We start from the raw sequence: 14,237 nt of genomic DNA on the forward strand, positions 1-14,237 counted from the left end.
ATTCAGCCTGATCCCAAGTCTAGGAGACTCCTTAGGAAGGATTCATGTGAATAATATTCTCTAAGTTATTTTATATTCATACAAATGTGTGGCCTTTATATATAACGGTTGCATTGCTTGGAAACAAAATCCTTTTTTCCATTTCTTCAAAAAGAAAAGGGGGGCTGTTGGAATTGCATTGAATCTGTAAATAGCTTAGGTAATAGCTTGACATTTTAACAAGATACTCATGTATCATTTATCTTCTGGCATGGTGTTGCTTTTGAAAAGTCTGATGTCAGTCTGATTTTACTTCCCTTTTAAATGACTTGGTCTTTTTGTCTGATTGTCCAAAGAGGCTTTTCTTTTTCCTTTAAAATCCAATAATTTTACTAGAATATGTGTCATTGTTGGCTAGTCTGGGTCGATTTTCCCATGTAATGATAAATGGAGTGAACTTTTAGTATATCCTTTTAAGTCTTCTTTTACTGAACAATTTTTTTGGTATTACAGTTTATAATTTGTTTTTTCCATTATTTTGGCTTTCTTTTTTTGAAATTCCTATTATACTTATGTTGAATCTTCTTTGACTGTCTTCTGTATCTATCACTTTTCTCAAATCTTTTTAATCTAACTTTGTAAATTTGTTTTCCTCCTTCCCACCTTTGTTTCTCTTGGATTTACTTGCTCTTGTGTTCCATCTAGTTTAATTTTCAGTTTCTCAAAGTTTTCCTTTTTATTTCTAATTCTTTCTTGAGTTCATCTGTTTTTTCAGAACTTCTTTTTATCCAATCATCTCATTTCTGAGTTTTTCATATTCTAATTTTTTGCTATTCTATCATAGCTTCTATAATCTTAATTTTTAAAGCTCATTTAAATATTAGGTAAGTATTTGCAAGCGTATTTTTCTGGCATCCTTTCTTTATTCGTAGGGATGTTATTCTGCACCTAATCCATTAATCTTTTTTGTTCTTTTAATAATTTTATATGGGATTGTTGCTCATGCTATGTGAGATGGGGCAGAACAGCTTCCCTACCTTCATGGTTTCAGGGCTTCTTTCTCTGTGGTTTTTGAAAAGTGATGAGAAAAAACAACAACAACAACTCATACTTTCTGTTCCTCTCCCAACTTTTAAAAAGATCTTCTCTTTCCTTTGCCCTCAATTTCTCCCTCCTTGTCAAATTGAATTCTACTTCCAGCAGCATCCCCTTAGTGGGAGGCTTTCTTGGAAAGGAGATTTGGGTTGTTAATTTTGAGTTGATAGAGGTCATACACTGTCAGGGCTACCTGTGGGGGACTTGAGACTCTTTCAGGGTGTCTTCAAGCTTCAAACTTTTTCATTATAGTATTAAGATGTTACATGCATTTCTCACTTTCATGAATGTACAGTGGAGTTTTCCAGTGATTACAAGATGTGTGATAGTATAACAAAATGAATGCAGAGGCAGATATGAGAGTCCAGTTGTCTTCTCTTGTTAGACCTTAAAGAGATTTTCAAAAATTAAAAACAATGCCACTCATTTAAAACTATAGTTATTTTTCACGAAGACATTTATGTTAAGAAGTACAGAACAGGTTTTTGTTCTTTTAAATGAATTATTTTAGAAATTTGTCAATTACTAATATATATAAATATCAATAAATACAATACAAATAAGCAAAACCTCTTTGAGGAACTTAATGATTCTTAGGAGAGCAAAGGGGTCCTGAGATAAACCAGTCAGAACTGCTGCAGAGGAGCCAGTGTTTGTTGTGTGCATTTGTGTATGCAGAATCCACTGTCATATGCATGTATGTGTGTATCAGTGACTCTACAGTTTTGCTTTCTGTCACGTAGTCTCTCAGTTGCTGAGAGTGGGATGCTGAAGTCCCAACCCTAATTGTGGCTTTGTCTATTTCTCCTTTCAGCTCTATCAGGTTTTGCTTCATGTAACTGGACGCTCTGATGGTTGGTGTGTACGTATTCAGGATTGTGTGTCCCTGGTGGGTTGATCCGTTTATCATTGTGTAATGTTTCTGTAATTTTCTTTGCTCTAAAGTCTACTTTATCAGATACTAATATAATCATTCTGCTTTTTAAAAAATAATGTATGCTATAACCAATCTATAACATTGTATTTTAATGTTTCTGGCAGACAGGACTTATTAATCATTTTTTATCCACTTGGCCAATCTGTCTTTTAATTGGTGCATTTAGACCATCTGAATTTAGGTAATTGTTAGAACTTAAGTCAGTCATTTTATTATTTGTTTGCTTGCTTTGTGTTCCTCATTCTCGTTTCTTTTCTTTCCTGTTGTAGTTATTTGAACATTAAAAAAAAGTCCATCTTGATTATAGTTTGTGAGAGTATCACTTTGCATAGTTTTCCTAGTGCTTACTGTAGGTATTACATATGTAACTTGGCACCGTCTACTGGCACGGATATTTTACTACTTTGAATGAAGTGTAGAAATATTACTTCCATTATGCCCCTATACACTCCACTCTCTTGTTTTTAAATATAATTGCCCTAGGTATTTTTTCTATATACACTGACATCAGGGATCTCCCCTCCTTTCCTCTACCACCTTCCCTTTCTTTTACCCACATTTGTTGAATCCCTTCTATGCACCCAGTGTTACACTAGGAGTAGCAGTTCCATGGATGAAAAGAAAGAATATCAACAAAGCCAGCATCCTATGTTCAAGTCCTGTGAGAGACAGAGATGCATGTGAACACACACTTGAGAGAAGAGGAAACACAAATGTCCCCAAACATGTAATAACATATTGGAACACTATCTCCATCAACTAGATCTGGCAAAAATCAAGCACTCATCAGACAGTACTAAGTGTTGACAAGGATGCAGAGCAATGGGAACTCTCATTCATGGCCGCTGGGAGTGTAAACAGCTACAAACATTTTTAGAAATGCTTTGTTATTGCATAGGAAACTGGACATGTGCATACCTTAAAGCCCATAAATTCCACTCTGAGCTACACAGGCTAGAGAAACTTGCATGTGTGCACTCATGTGTTTATACTAATGTACAAATATAAACCACCAAGTGTCTATCACAAGTCAAAGGGATAAATGGTGGTATATCCACATAATGAAATACCACTCAGCAGATAACACATAGATCACACTTCAACACACATAAATATGAGGAGCATGTTGAGCAAAAAAAAGCAAGTCACAGGAGAATGCATACTGCATTCTTCAGTTTACATGAAGTTTATAAACCAAGCAATGTGTTATTTGAAGTAAAACTGTAAACACACACAAGGTACACTGTAAGCACTGAGGAGGAGCAGAGATTTTGCTTTCTCCTGTATCAGTCAGCTCAGGCTGCTGTAACAAAATACTACAGATGGGTGGATTAAACAACAGACATTTATTTTCCCACAATTCTGGAGGCTGGTAGTCCAAGATGAAAGTATCAGCAGCGTGGGTTCCCCGGTGATCTCTCCTTGGCTTGCAGATGGCCATATACTCTGTGTCCTCATATCTTCCCTTTGTGCATGTCTGTGTCCTGATCTTTTCTTCTAAGGACAGCAGTCAGATTGGATTAGGGCCCACACATACGGGGCCTCCTTTTAACTTAATCACCCCTTAAAAGGCCCTATCTCCAAACACAGTCACATTCTGAGGTACTGGGGATTAAGACTTCAACATATGAATTTTAGGACGTAATTCAGCCTATAACACCTCCGCACCTCCTTGGTCGTCAGGTAGTTGAACTTAATTACACTTAACAAAGAGTTAGTTAGAACATATTCTGTTTGAAGGGATCAGAGCCGAGTTTTGAAGGACATTCAGAATTAACTGAATAATAAGTGCTGAGAATTAGTCTTCCAGCATTGTATAGAAAGAGTGCAAGTGTGGACTGAAGGGGGTAGTGAGGTGGCATACAATGCAGAACTCCGGGTGCTGATGGAAGGAGAAGATAGCATGGACAAGTGACGTGGCAGATATAGACATGCACTAGACTTGGCTCCTGATGGCGGGATGAATGACGGAATGATTCCTGGGCGTCCCCAGCATCAGCAGAGTGCAAGCACAGAGTAGCACAAATCAACTGCTGAACGAATAGGAGTTTCATATTAGTCTCTTCCAATTGTATTGGAACTCTAATGTGAGCATACAGGATATTCTTAGAAAATAATTGATCATCTAAACTTTGCTACAATAATTCAGAAAATGTCACCTACCAGTCCCAGGTACATTAAATTTAGTATTAGGTTGAACCATGAAATGGCCCATATTTGATAATTTTTGACTTGCAGAAATGGCCATTCAATATGGTTCAACCTGATTCAATGTCTGAGTAGTCTTGTTCTATTTTTAAGAGGAGAAAGAAAATGATAAAGCAATTCACTAAATCAAAACCAAGGAGTATTTGAAGACTGTAATCAAATGGTCACGTAAGTAGGAAAGTATTCTAAAAACATAACTTCTCTCCCAAAGAGGCAATCTTAAAACATGTTTTCATTTGCCTCCCAGAGGCAATCTTAAAACTTCTTTTCATTCTTAAAACATCTTTTCATCAAAAAAGCCAGGAGGCAGGAGCGTAACAGCCTTCTATTGTGATATAAATTGCAGTGGATGTATGAAACTTATTTTGAGTGCAAAAGGTTTTATGATATTAAAGTCTTATTGGGACATTATTTTTAGTGACTGGATATTTTAGTTGATGGCTTAGAACGAAGGTTTGCCACAGCTCCACTATTGAATGGCTCCATTGTGATTACTTATAAATCAGTTTTATTGTCAGCGTTGGGCTAATCAGAGATCAGCTCATGCTTAAAAGCATAACTAAAAAATAATGCACCACTGTGTAACAGGATTTGTTGAATTTTTCTCCTGCCATTTTATCTGTAAATAATTTTCAACACCTAACAATGAAAAGGGCTCCTTTGGTAAGGTGCTAATTTTGGGCCACATTCATAAAAATAAAAAGCACCAAAGGGAATGTAGTTCTTGGTTCACTTGCACTGAAAATATATCAATGCTTATTAATTTTGAACAACAACAAAGATCCTATGAGTAAGCTATCACTTTTAAACAATCACCCAAATTATTTGGGGGCCTTCAGATATCAAGAACTTGGGGCATGCATTGTCTACAACATAGCACCTCTGGAAATTTTTTTAGACCTCTAGAGAACAGCCAGAAATAGCACCCAAGCATATGAGTAAGTGTCCTCCACTTAAGAGAAAATAGAGAAACTTTCTCTCTACTGAAGTATGATATATGGTTATTTTCATGGAATCCAGAGTGACGAAAGCACATACTCTTTCTCAGATAGAACTGGGAAGCTGGCTGAAGCTATGAGAAAGTAGATCAGCATAGCATTTCTGAGTTATGCAAATAGATGAAGCAATCTCTAAAACAGCAGCACTTCATCTCAAAGAGCATCAGCAAATTCTCTGAAATAGGAAAAAACCAAAAAGTGTGATATGCTAGAGATCATATATATATATATATATGCATGTGTGTGTATGCATATATATATATTTATATATATATAAAACAGTAACAGAGTGAGCTCAGTCTTTTTCAGAGGACAAAAAATGTGGGATATTTTCACTGAAGTTATGGATAATATGATGTTCTATAATGCCATCGTGGAGTCAAGTGCTGAAAGGGCCTCAAGAGGGAGGTGAGCATGGTTCAAAGTCAGTCAGAGGGGAATTCTTTCATCAGCCAAGTATGAAAAATACTTCTCTCTTGGTCTTGTAAGAGAAGTAAGCAAGACAATGCATGTGCTCAGCCATGGTAGTTAAGTTCTGAATGTGTATGCTTTTGGCCCTTTCCACTCTGCTGACCTAAATTTTGCAGCCCTGTAACTTCTTCCAGTAGGTAGATTTCTATCCTCCGGGCTACAAAGAACTCCCCACCAGTTCAAACACAGGAAGGCAGGAATCTTGCCGACCTTGAGATTTTCCTCACACATTCCTCTTAGAACCCTCCTATCTGCGGCCTCCATCCCTTGGTCATTCTGCACCGACAGGATGGGGACTGACTAGAGCCTGGCTAGCTGACTATTCAGCCTGCAACTCAGGCTGCCCATCAGGATACTCTAATCACAAAGCCACATCTTTATCATCAGGATCTCAAGAGCACCAAGCTAAAGAACTACAAGATGAAGGTTATGGGTTTTTTTTTCCCACTTTTATTCAAATTAATACAAAAACTGTATACAGTCTGATTAATTTCTCCCACCATCTCTCTTTTTCAGGCTGGTGCACTTAGATTTTAGACATGCACTGCTGCAGTCACATCATGGCTGTGCAGGATCTATCCTCTAATTTGAAACGATCATTTCAGACACACAAGCCAAAAGCCACTTGCCAAATAAGCCATGGTGGTGCCTGCCCACGTGAGACTGACTGAGATGAGGATAAACATCTTTTTAGGTAAAAAACATATTTTTATAATGTACCTTTGGATAAATGTAATTGTTTTCTCCCCTTCTTTCCCAGATCAGGCACTTGAAAATAAGAAATTTCAGGAATGGGCAACCCAGTTCATTAAAATTCACTGGATTTGATTTCCTAAAAAATTCAAACAGTGTGGCATTTGGCATTTGCCACTAGAGTTAGTAAGACCAATAATGACTAAAATATTTTTGATGTGCTAGAGCTTGATTCAGAAATGCACAAGTTGGAGAAATTTCATTTGTTGTAAATTAGCCTTACTTCCCCTGAAATTCTGTCTTTAAGATTAAGTAGTAGCTTTAGTTAGAAATTGGTTTAATATCACTTTTATTGGGAAAAACTACTATCTGTTCTGTGGCTTGGCCTCTCGTGCCCCACATATTCATTTAAATAATATTTAATGGCTTCCATTGCTGATAGTTTGGTTTATAAGGAACTAAAATAGTTTGAGCAATTACTTCCTCTTATCCAAATGAATGCAACCTACATTGAGTCAAATTCAGTTTAAAAGTCTTAATTCTCATAGAAGTAAAGCAGCCAAAGATAGGGCCCTGAGGCAACTGGGTTTATGGAATGATAGATTTAGGAGGTGTGGGCTGGTGCTTGTGCTATCACAACATCGGCATGAACAGAACTGCCTCTGGGGAGAGGCTATGGCTAGGGTGCCCGCCCCTGTGAGACAGTTCTTTCTGCTGGAGTCCTGCAGCTTCCCATACTGCCTGTCACTGATCTCACTTTCTCTGTAAAGATGCTGCTCAGCTCAGCAACAGCCCAGGGGAGTGGGAACAACGTTTGATGTGTTGAGAACTGCTCCTTCCGCCTGTGACAGCAGAGGTCAGTGAGGTTGTCTGGAAGCCTGACAAAGAGCAAGTCTATTTCCTACAGTAATAAGTCCCAAACACTGCACTGTCAATCTTTTAACGTAAAACTAAATCACTCTGAAAAATAATACATTTGAGACCCTTTGCCACATTTATAAAAAGAAAAAACAAATTCAAACAAATATTAAAAAATCCTTTAAAAATGTTGTGTCAATTGCCTTCTTATTAACAAATATAAAACAGTTTAAGACACTTGGTGACTTCCTTAGGTCATGTATTGGGGAATAGACACACAGTGAAGTTTTACTACTAAAATTATCTATTTGGTAAAAACTCTAGGAAGAGTTCCATCAATAAGATAATTGTTTTGGAAAGAAGAGTTACAACTTTTTCCAAAATGTCAAAAAGAATAAGGATGTAAACACCGCATTCTTAAAAAATTAATACAACAATATTAATCCAGTTAAATAAATAAAAGAAGTGGCACCAACTTTATGGCAATTTTTCAACACAAAAATGTAACTCAAGGATATTTTAAAATAAATAATTGCTCCAAACAGGAACAAGCATTCTTAGCACAAACCAAGAGCATCTGAAATAAAGTGCTATGAGACGAAGCAGTTCCACATTTCAGCTTGTTCAGCTATGAGCAGAAATGCCATCTAGATCTTCAGGTCTGAAATATTCACGAGGGGAAAGTCAGCTTCACTAAATGCCAGGCTTAGGGCCATCTTTTGTCATTTTTCTTTTTTCTTCCAGTGTGTTCTTAAATATTTTCTTCAGGGTGTTGTAAACTATTGGTCCATTTTCAGAATCAAAATTAACCTGGTAACAAAGAAAATTTATATTCAGGATACTATAACAAGAATTTTAAACAGTCTTTATTTGGGGAGGAAAAAAAAGGGGGTGGAGAAAAAAACAAAGACTTATAAACAAAATTATACACAATTAAAAAGCACACACAATGCATTTCACACACTAGTTTTAATTAAAATACTATATTAGAGGGCTTCCCTGGTGGCGCAGTGGTTAGGAATCCGCCTGCCAATGCAAGGGACACGGGTTCGTGCCCCGGTCCGGGAAGATCCCACATGCCGCGGAGCGGCTAGGCCCTTGAGCCACAACTACTGAGCCTGCGCGTCTGGAGCCTGTGCTCCGCAATGGGAGAGGCCGCGACAGTGAGAGGCCCGCGCACCGCGATGAAGAGTGACCCCGCTCGCCGCAACTGGAGAAAGCCCTCGCACAGAAACGAAGACCCAACACTGCCAAAAATAATAAATAATAAAAAAATAAAAATAAAAAGGTCAAAAGAAATTAAGCAAGGAGAAATAAACTGCTTAAAAAAAAATACTATATTAGAACTGCCAATCATGTCAATACCAAATTTATGAATGAAAACTAAAAAAATTAAATCGAGTGCCTGTATATGTACTGTACTCATGAAGCAAGTCAATAGTGAGTGTGATGGGGGTTTTGAATGCAGAGACTAATCATGGATGGTATAAGGGAAAGGTATCCTTATTAAAACAATGCACACCAGCTTAACTGTTGGACTCAGGTGACCTGAATGGGGAGCCTAGCTTTCCACCTGTCAGCAATTGTAGCCTCAGGTCATACCTAACCTTCCTGTAAAATAAAGACCACAACATCCATCTCCTTAGGATTTCTCTGAGTACTAAATATGAGGCTCTAACACATGCTTGGCACATATAAATACATCCATAAAGTTAATTTCCTTTCCCATTGGTGGGAGGGCACCACATATACATATTTGGATTGTTTACCCAAGTTCACCGTATTGCAGGGTTAGGAGTGATGTTAGGACAGAGAACCAGAGCAATCACCACACCTCCACCCCACTCCCATCGCCAAAGAAATGTGTGACTCCTTAGGAAAGGATCAGGATCACTTGGCCGGTGATCCCTTCCCTCCTGGAGAGAGACAGCAAAGCCTGTTCCCTTATGAAGGGCTGGGAAGGGTCTGAGATTTCACCCTGATAACACACCTTATAGATGCTAGCAGAAGACATGAGATTGCTGGGTCAGAGACAAACAACTTTATGACTGAAGGCAGCACACGCTCCGTAATCACATGGGTTCCCTTGCCCTCCAAGCCCCCTGGGGATGATGCAGAGGGGCACAGGTTGAGTCTGCATCACAGCTGAGGAACTCCATGCTTAGGCAATCCCCCACGTTTGATGAGGGAGCTGTGGCAAGCCTGCTAAGCTTTGGCCTGAAGGAAACATGATCTTTGTTACATAGGAAGCAGATGCTACACAGATTTCCTTGAAGAGCTAGCCTGGAATAGAAGCTATCAGGGCCTTTGCTCCTAAGACTGTGCACAAGGGGAGAGACCCAAGACAGATTTGGAACAACTGGTATATTTAACTTTTCATTAGTATCCCCCTAAAAGGTCAACAGAAGTTGTAAAGAATTCCTAACACTTTCAGAGAGACCAGTATTCAGGATTTTTTCCAGTTAAATTCAGAAATTTAACTTTATCTTAATCATTATTTTGTCTGTCCTATCTGCAAAAACTTATTAACATTAACAACAGTTTGAACTGTATACTTTGTTAAACACCAAATCACAACCATCCCCACACAGCAGTGGCCTCTGGGTCTATGAAAACATAAACAGAGATGTAAAGGATCACATGACTTTGGTTTTGAGGCGCTGACTCTGGAAACAGTCATGAAGAGACTGAGAGGATGCAAAGTGGTTAGTGCTGTAAAGCATCAGATGAGGAAAAAAGAAACCTGCAAGAAGGACATCACTTTAGAAAGAGTGGATGGGGAAAGAGATTGGTGAATGAGTACAAATAATAAGTGCTATTATCATTAATGTTTGCCACAGATGCTGTCATTGAAAAACTGGGTTCTTTGTTTAATGACATTTTTGTATCACATATGAGAGATACCAAACAAATTGGTTTAAGAGGTGAGGGGAACATTTTCTTTCTTTCAATATTTATTTATTTATTTGGCTGCACCGGGTCTTAGTTGTGGCATGCGGGGTCTTTTGTTGTGGCAAGCGGGCTCCAGAGCGTGCGGGGTCAGTAGTTGCGGCGCGTGGGCTTAGTTGCCCCGTGGCATGTGGGATCTTAGTTCCCTGACCAGGGATCGAACCCGCGTCCCCTGCATTGGAAGGCAGGTTCTTAACCACTGGACCACCAGGGAAGTCCCAAGGGAACCTTTCCTCTTGGTATGAAATCTGGTGTGTTTTTTCAGCCAGGAAAGACTGCTGCAGGCCAAAAGGATGTGCATGGAAAGGAAACATTTTTTTACTTTTTGCTTAGGATTTGCCAACCAGACACGGTACCAAACTGCTAAAGTTGGATGTTAAATTCTCAGTAGATGGTTTCTTGTTCAGACCCAAGGTAGAACTGGCTCAACAAGAAAAGATTCTCTGAGTTCTACTAGGCACATGATTTAAAAATATTTTCTCAACACTCAATTGTTTCTCTCTACACAAAACTTCTTTGTTCCAAAGTTTTCCTTCAAAAACCCCACAGTTCAGCCTTTTATATCATTGTTAGGAAACTGATATTTTTTAGCCAAAAGTTTGCAACTATTTTCAAGAAATGTCAAACACATTTCCATTAAAGGGAAACATGGCCAAAAGGTTTATTTTAGAGAAGGCTGGTGACCCTCGGATTCTGATTTACAAAGATTATACTGACTGTGGTCTGTAGGGGGAAAGAGGAGCGCCACCCACCTTAGTGAAGGCTTTAATGGCACGTGCAAGAACGGCTTCCTCCACGTTGGCAGGAATCACCTGCAGGCTCACTATGCAATGCAACACGCAAAGAATAGTCTGTTGCTGGCCCTGTTTTTGCAGAAATCAAAATCAAACAAGTTAGGGGTGGGATAGGGAGGGTGGGAGGGAGATGCAAGAGGGAGGGGATATATGTATACATATAGCTGATTCACTTTGTTATATAGCAGAAACTAACACAACATTGTAAAGCAATTATACTCCAATAAAGATGTTAAAAAAAAAATGCCTCATGAAATAAACTCAAAACAACTGCTTAGCCAAGAACTGGTTTGTGACCAAGTAATCATTATCTCAAATACTAAACTATCTACCAAGGGCTCTACCAGTGTTTATGGTTATGTGTTAACTTGAAAAGCTTTCAGTAGATAATATCAAAGCTGGTTAGTTATTACACAAAGTAGAGTTGAATCTGAAGATAAGTGCAAATGAAAATCAAATGCCTTCCATGCAGTGAACTGAGGACGATCCATTCTTGTTGTTTCTAGACATAATCGTTTCAGTATGGCTAGTAGATGCTGACACGTCACAGCAATACGTGGATTAGATGGCTGGGTACTCAGCGCTCAGTACCTTCATCATGTCTTGCCAGTTGCACACAATACTAAGTGGGGAGGGACAGAAGAAGAAAGACAGCCACAGCCCTCCAGGAGCATGCCATAACATAAGGGGGAAGGTCCCTGAAGAATGTGTCCCCAACTTGACTCCTGAGGGTTGCTTACTTTGGAGAAACAAAGGAGAAACTCCATCACTGGAGCAGTTCGCATTCAATACACGTTGCCCCCTGAGAGCCACTAATTTCACTTCTGGAAATCTACTCTAAGGACATGATCTGAAATGCAGAAAAACCTGCAAGCACAAATTATCATTACAGTGATGCCTATAAAAGTAAAAAACTTTAAATAATGTAAATGCCCTGCATGTGAGGGTTGGAGTGAATGATGAGGAAACAGCACAATGTGACAGAAAGTACATGACCTTTGTGCCGGAGTTTGTATCCTGCTCTGACACATGCTGCACACTGTGGGCAGACTGCTTCACATTCCCTTTTCTGAAAAGTGGGGCCTCTACCTCTCTGAGTTATGGAGATGAACAAAGGTGAAAATAGAAATTATGACCTAGCAAGGGCCTGGCCCATTGCCACCCAATGAAAGTTAACTGCCTTCCTTATCCGCCCTCCTGTTTCATCTCTAAAATTTAAATGCTCAGAAAATAGCCTAAGAAAAGGACTGCAGATACAGGAAAAGCCTTATCTTTAAAGACGTGCATCACACAACTGTGAGCAAGTGCCTGTGTGTATCTCTGTGTGTCTATATGAAGTAGTAATAGTAGTAGTAGAAGATTTGGAAGCAATGAGGTGTTTACACCACAGCGTAGTAGGTTACTCAAGGTTGATTATAACATTGTTTCCTAAAACATAACAAAGCCTATTTATAAATGAAAATTTAATATCTCTTCAGGGTTAAAAATATTAAATTGTATAAAAGAATCTACAATGAAAAGTCTCCCTTGCTTCCTAGATCCACTGTCTCCTACTACTATTCTCTAAAGCAGGGGTCCCCAACCCCCGGGCCACAGACCGGTAACAGTCCATGGCCTGTTATGAATCAGGCCGCAGAGCAAGAGGTGAGCAGCGGGCGAGTGAGCGAAGCTTCATCTGTATTTACAGCTGTTCCCCATCACTGGCATTACTGCCTGAGCTCTGCCTCCTGTCAGCATTATGGTGAGTTGTATAATTATTTCATTATATATTACAATATAAAAATAATAGAAATAAAGTGCACAATAAATGTAACGTGTTTGAATTATCCTGAAACCATCCTCTCCCTAACCCACTCCATGGAAAAACTGTCTTCCATGAAACCACTCCCTGGTGCCAAAAAGGTTGGGGACTGCTGTTCTAAAGGCAACCACCATTATCAGTTTCTTATTTTTCCTTCTATATTTTATACATACACAAAATATATACATAAATGTATATATGTGACACACACCTTTTTTAAAGAAATACAAATGAGTGCATATTCCAACCTACCTCAGTTATTCACATTATATGCTCACAGTAAATAAGTAGAAACAAATACTTGAAAATGAAAAAGTGGTTAGTTATAACATATCCCCATGTTAGAGCATTACCTACCCATTAAAGTTAACAGTAATGAAAAACTTAAACATGGAAAAATACCTATGTTATAATTTTGAGCAAAAATGAAGTATAAAGTTGTATGTGAAATAATTTTTACCAAGTTAATATATGCATCAGTAAGATTGAAAGAAAAGACTTGAAAATGTTTAAAGTAGTTCTCCTGGGGTTATGGGTATTTTCCTTTTTTATTTTTGTATCTTCTAAATGTTTATACTGGGGATGCATTTCTTCTCTTACCTTGGAAAAATTTAAATTAGACCCCGATAAGGGATTCTGTGTGAATTCTCTTTTTTATAATGGGTTTTTTCAGTCTGTAAAACTTGTATTGAGGGCCTTAGTTAACTTCACCAACTGTTCAACAGCTACTTTACCTTCTCTAATAAAAACAGTGCTTCTGCGGCATCCGCAGATCTGTCAACCAACATGTCCACGTCCTCTTTGGTTATCACAGGCTCCTTCAGCTGCTCCACCCAAGACCACATCAAACTGCACAGGATGAAAGGATCCCTTTCGCCACATATTCTTTCCCAAGCTCCATCTCGGGAATTTAGTTCTTTCTAAAAAGGAAGGAAGGAAGAAAGAAAGAGAAAAAGAAAGGAGAGAGGAGAGGAGAGGACAGACAGGAAAGGAGGGAGAGGAAAAGAAAGAGAGAGACAAAGTGAGGAAGAGAGGAGGAGAGGGAGGCAGGCACGGTTTGACATCTGATGATCCTTAGGCTGTCCAGGAGAGTAAACTCTTAGGCTCTGGGGTGCAGATCGGGACCCCTCCCAGTAACCCCACTTCCAGGCAGTACCTTGGGCTAAGACATGCAATTTCTCTAAGTCTCAGTTTCCCTTTGTAAAGTTCATCTCCACCCCACAGGTGGACTGACTAACTGAGAGGGCTGTTAAAGCTCTTGGTACAAAGAAAGGCTTAGTTAACCTGAGTTCTCCACTTTGTTTAGAGACCACAGAAACAGTTCAAGAAGAGGGAACCTTCCTTTTCAGGCTCCTTGGAACAAAACAAATATTTACTGCAAGGAAGTAGAATGGTAGATGAAAAAGTGTAAAGTGTAAAAGTGCCAAAAAGTTAGTAAATGTGGTATATGTATT

The 14,237-nt window shown here is 38.8% G+C and overlaps 1 protein-coding gene across 4 annotated transcripts in view; it reads right to left on the reverse strand.

Moving 5' to 3' along the window:
• Positions 1–7,839: 7,839 nt before the first annotated feature.
• PTPDC1 (protein tyrosine phosphatase domain containing 1) overlaps positions 7,840–14,237 on the reverse strand; it is an 85,383-nt gene continuing 78,985 nt past the window's right edge. For all 4 annotated transcript variants that reach the window (XM_061199359.1, XM_061199357.1, XM_061199358.1 and 1 more), the window contains 3 exons: positions 13,518–13,703; positions 10,941–11,051; positions 7,840–8,049 (listed from right to left, as the gene is read on the reverse strand). In XM_061199359.1, coding sequence (XP_061055342.1) covers positions 7,933–8,049; positions 10,941–11,051; positions 13,518–13,703 — 414 coding nt within the window. In that variant the 3' untranslated portion in view covers positions 7,840–7,932. The remainder of the gene's footprint in view (positions 8,050–10,940; positions 11,052–13,517; positions 13,704–14,237) is intronic.

Source organism: Eubalaena glacialis, chromosome 9 (assembly GCF_028564815.1).
Source record: "Eubalaena glacialis isolate mEubGla1 chromosome 9, mEubGla1.1.hap2.+ XY, whole genome shotgun sequence".
Classification (NCBI taxonomy): Eukaryota; Metazoa; Chordata; class Mammalia; order Artiodactyla; family Balaenidae; genus Eubalaena; species Eubalaena glacialis.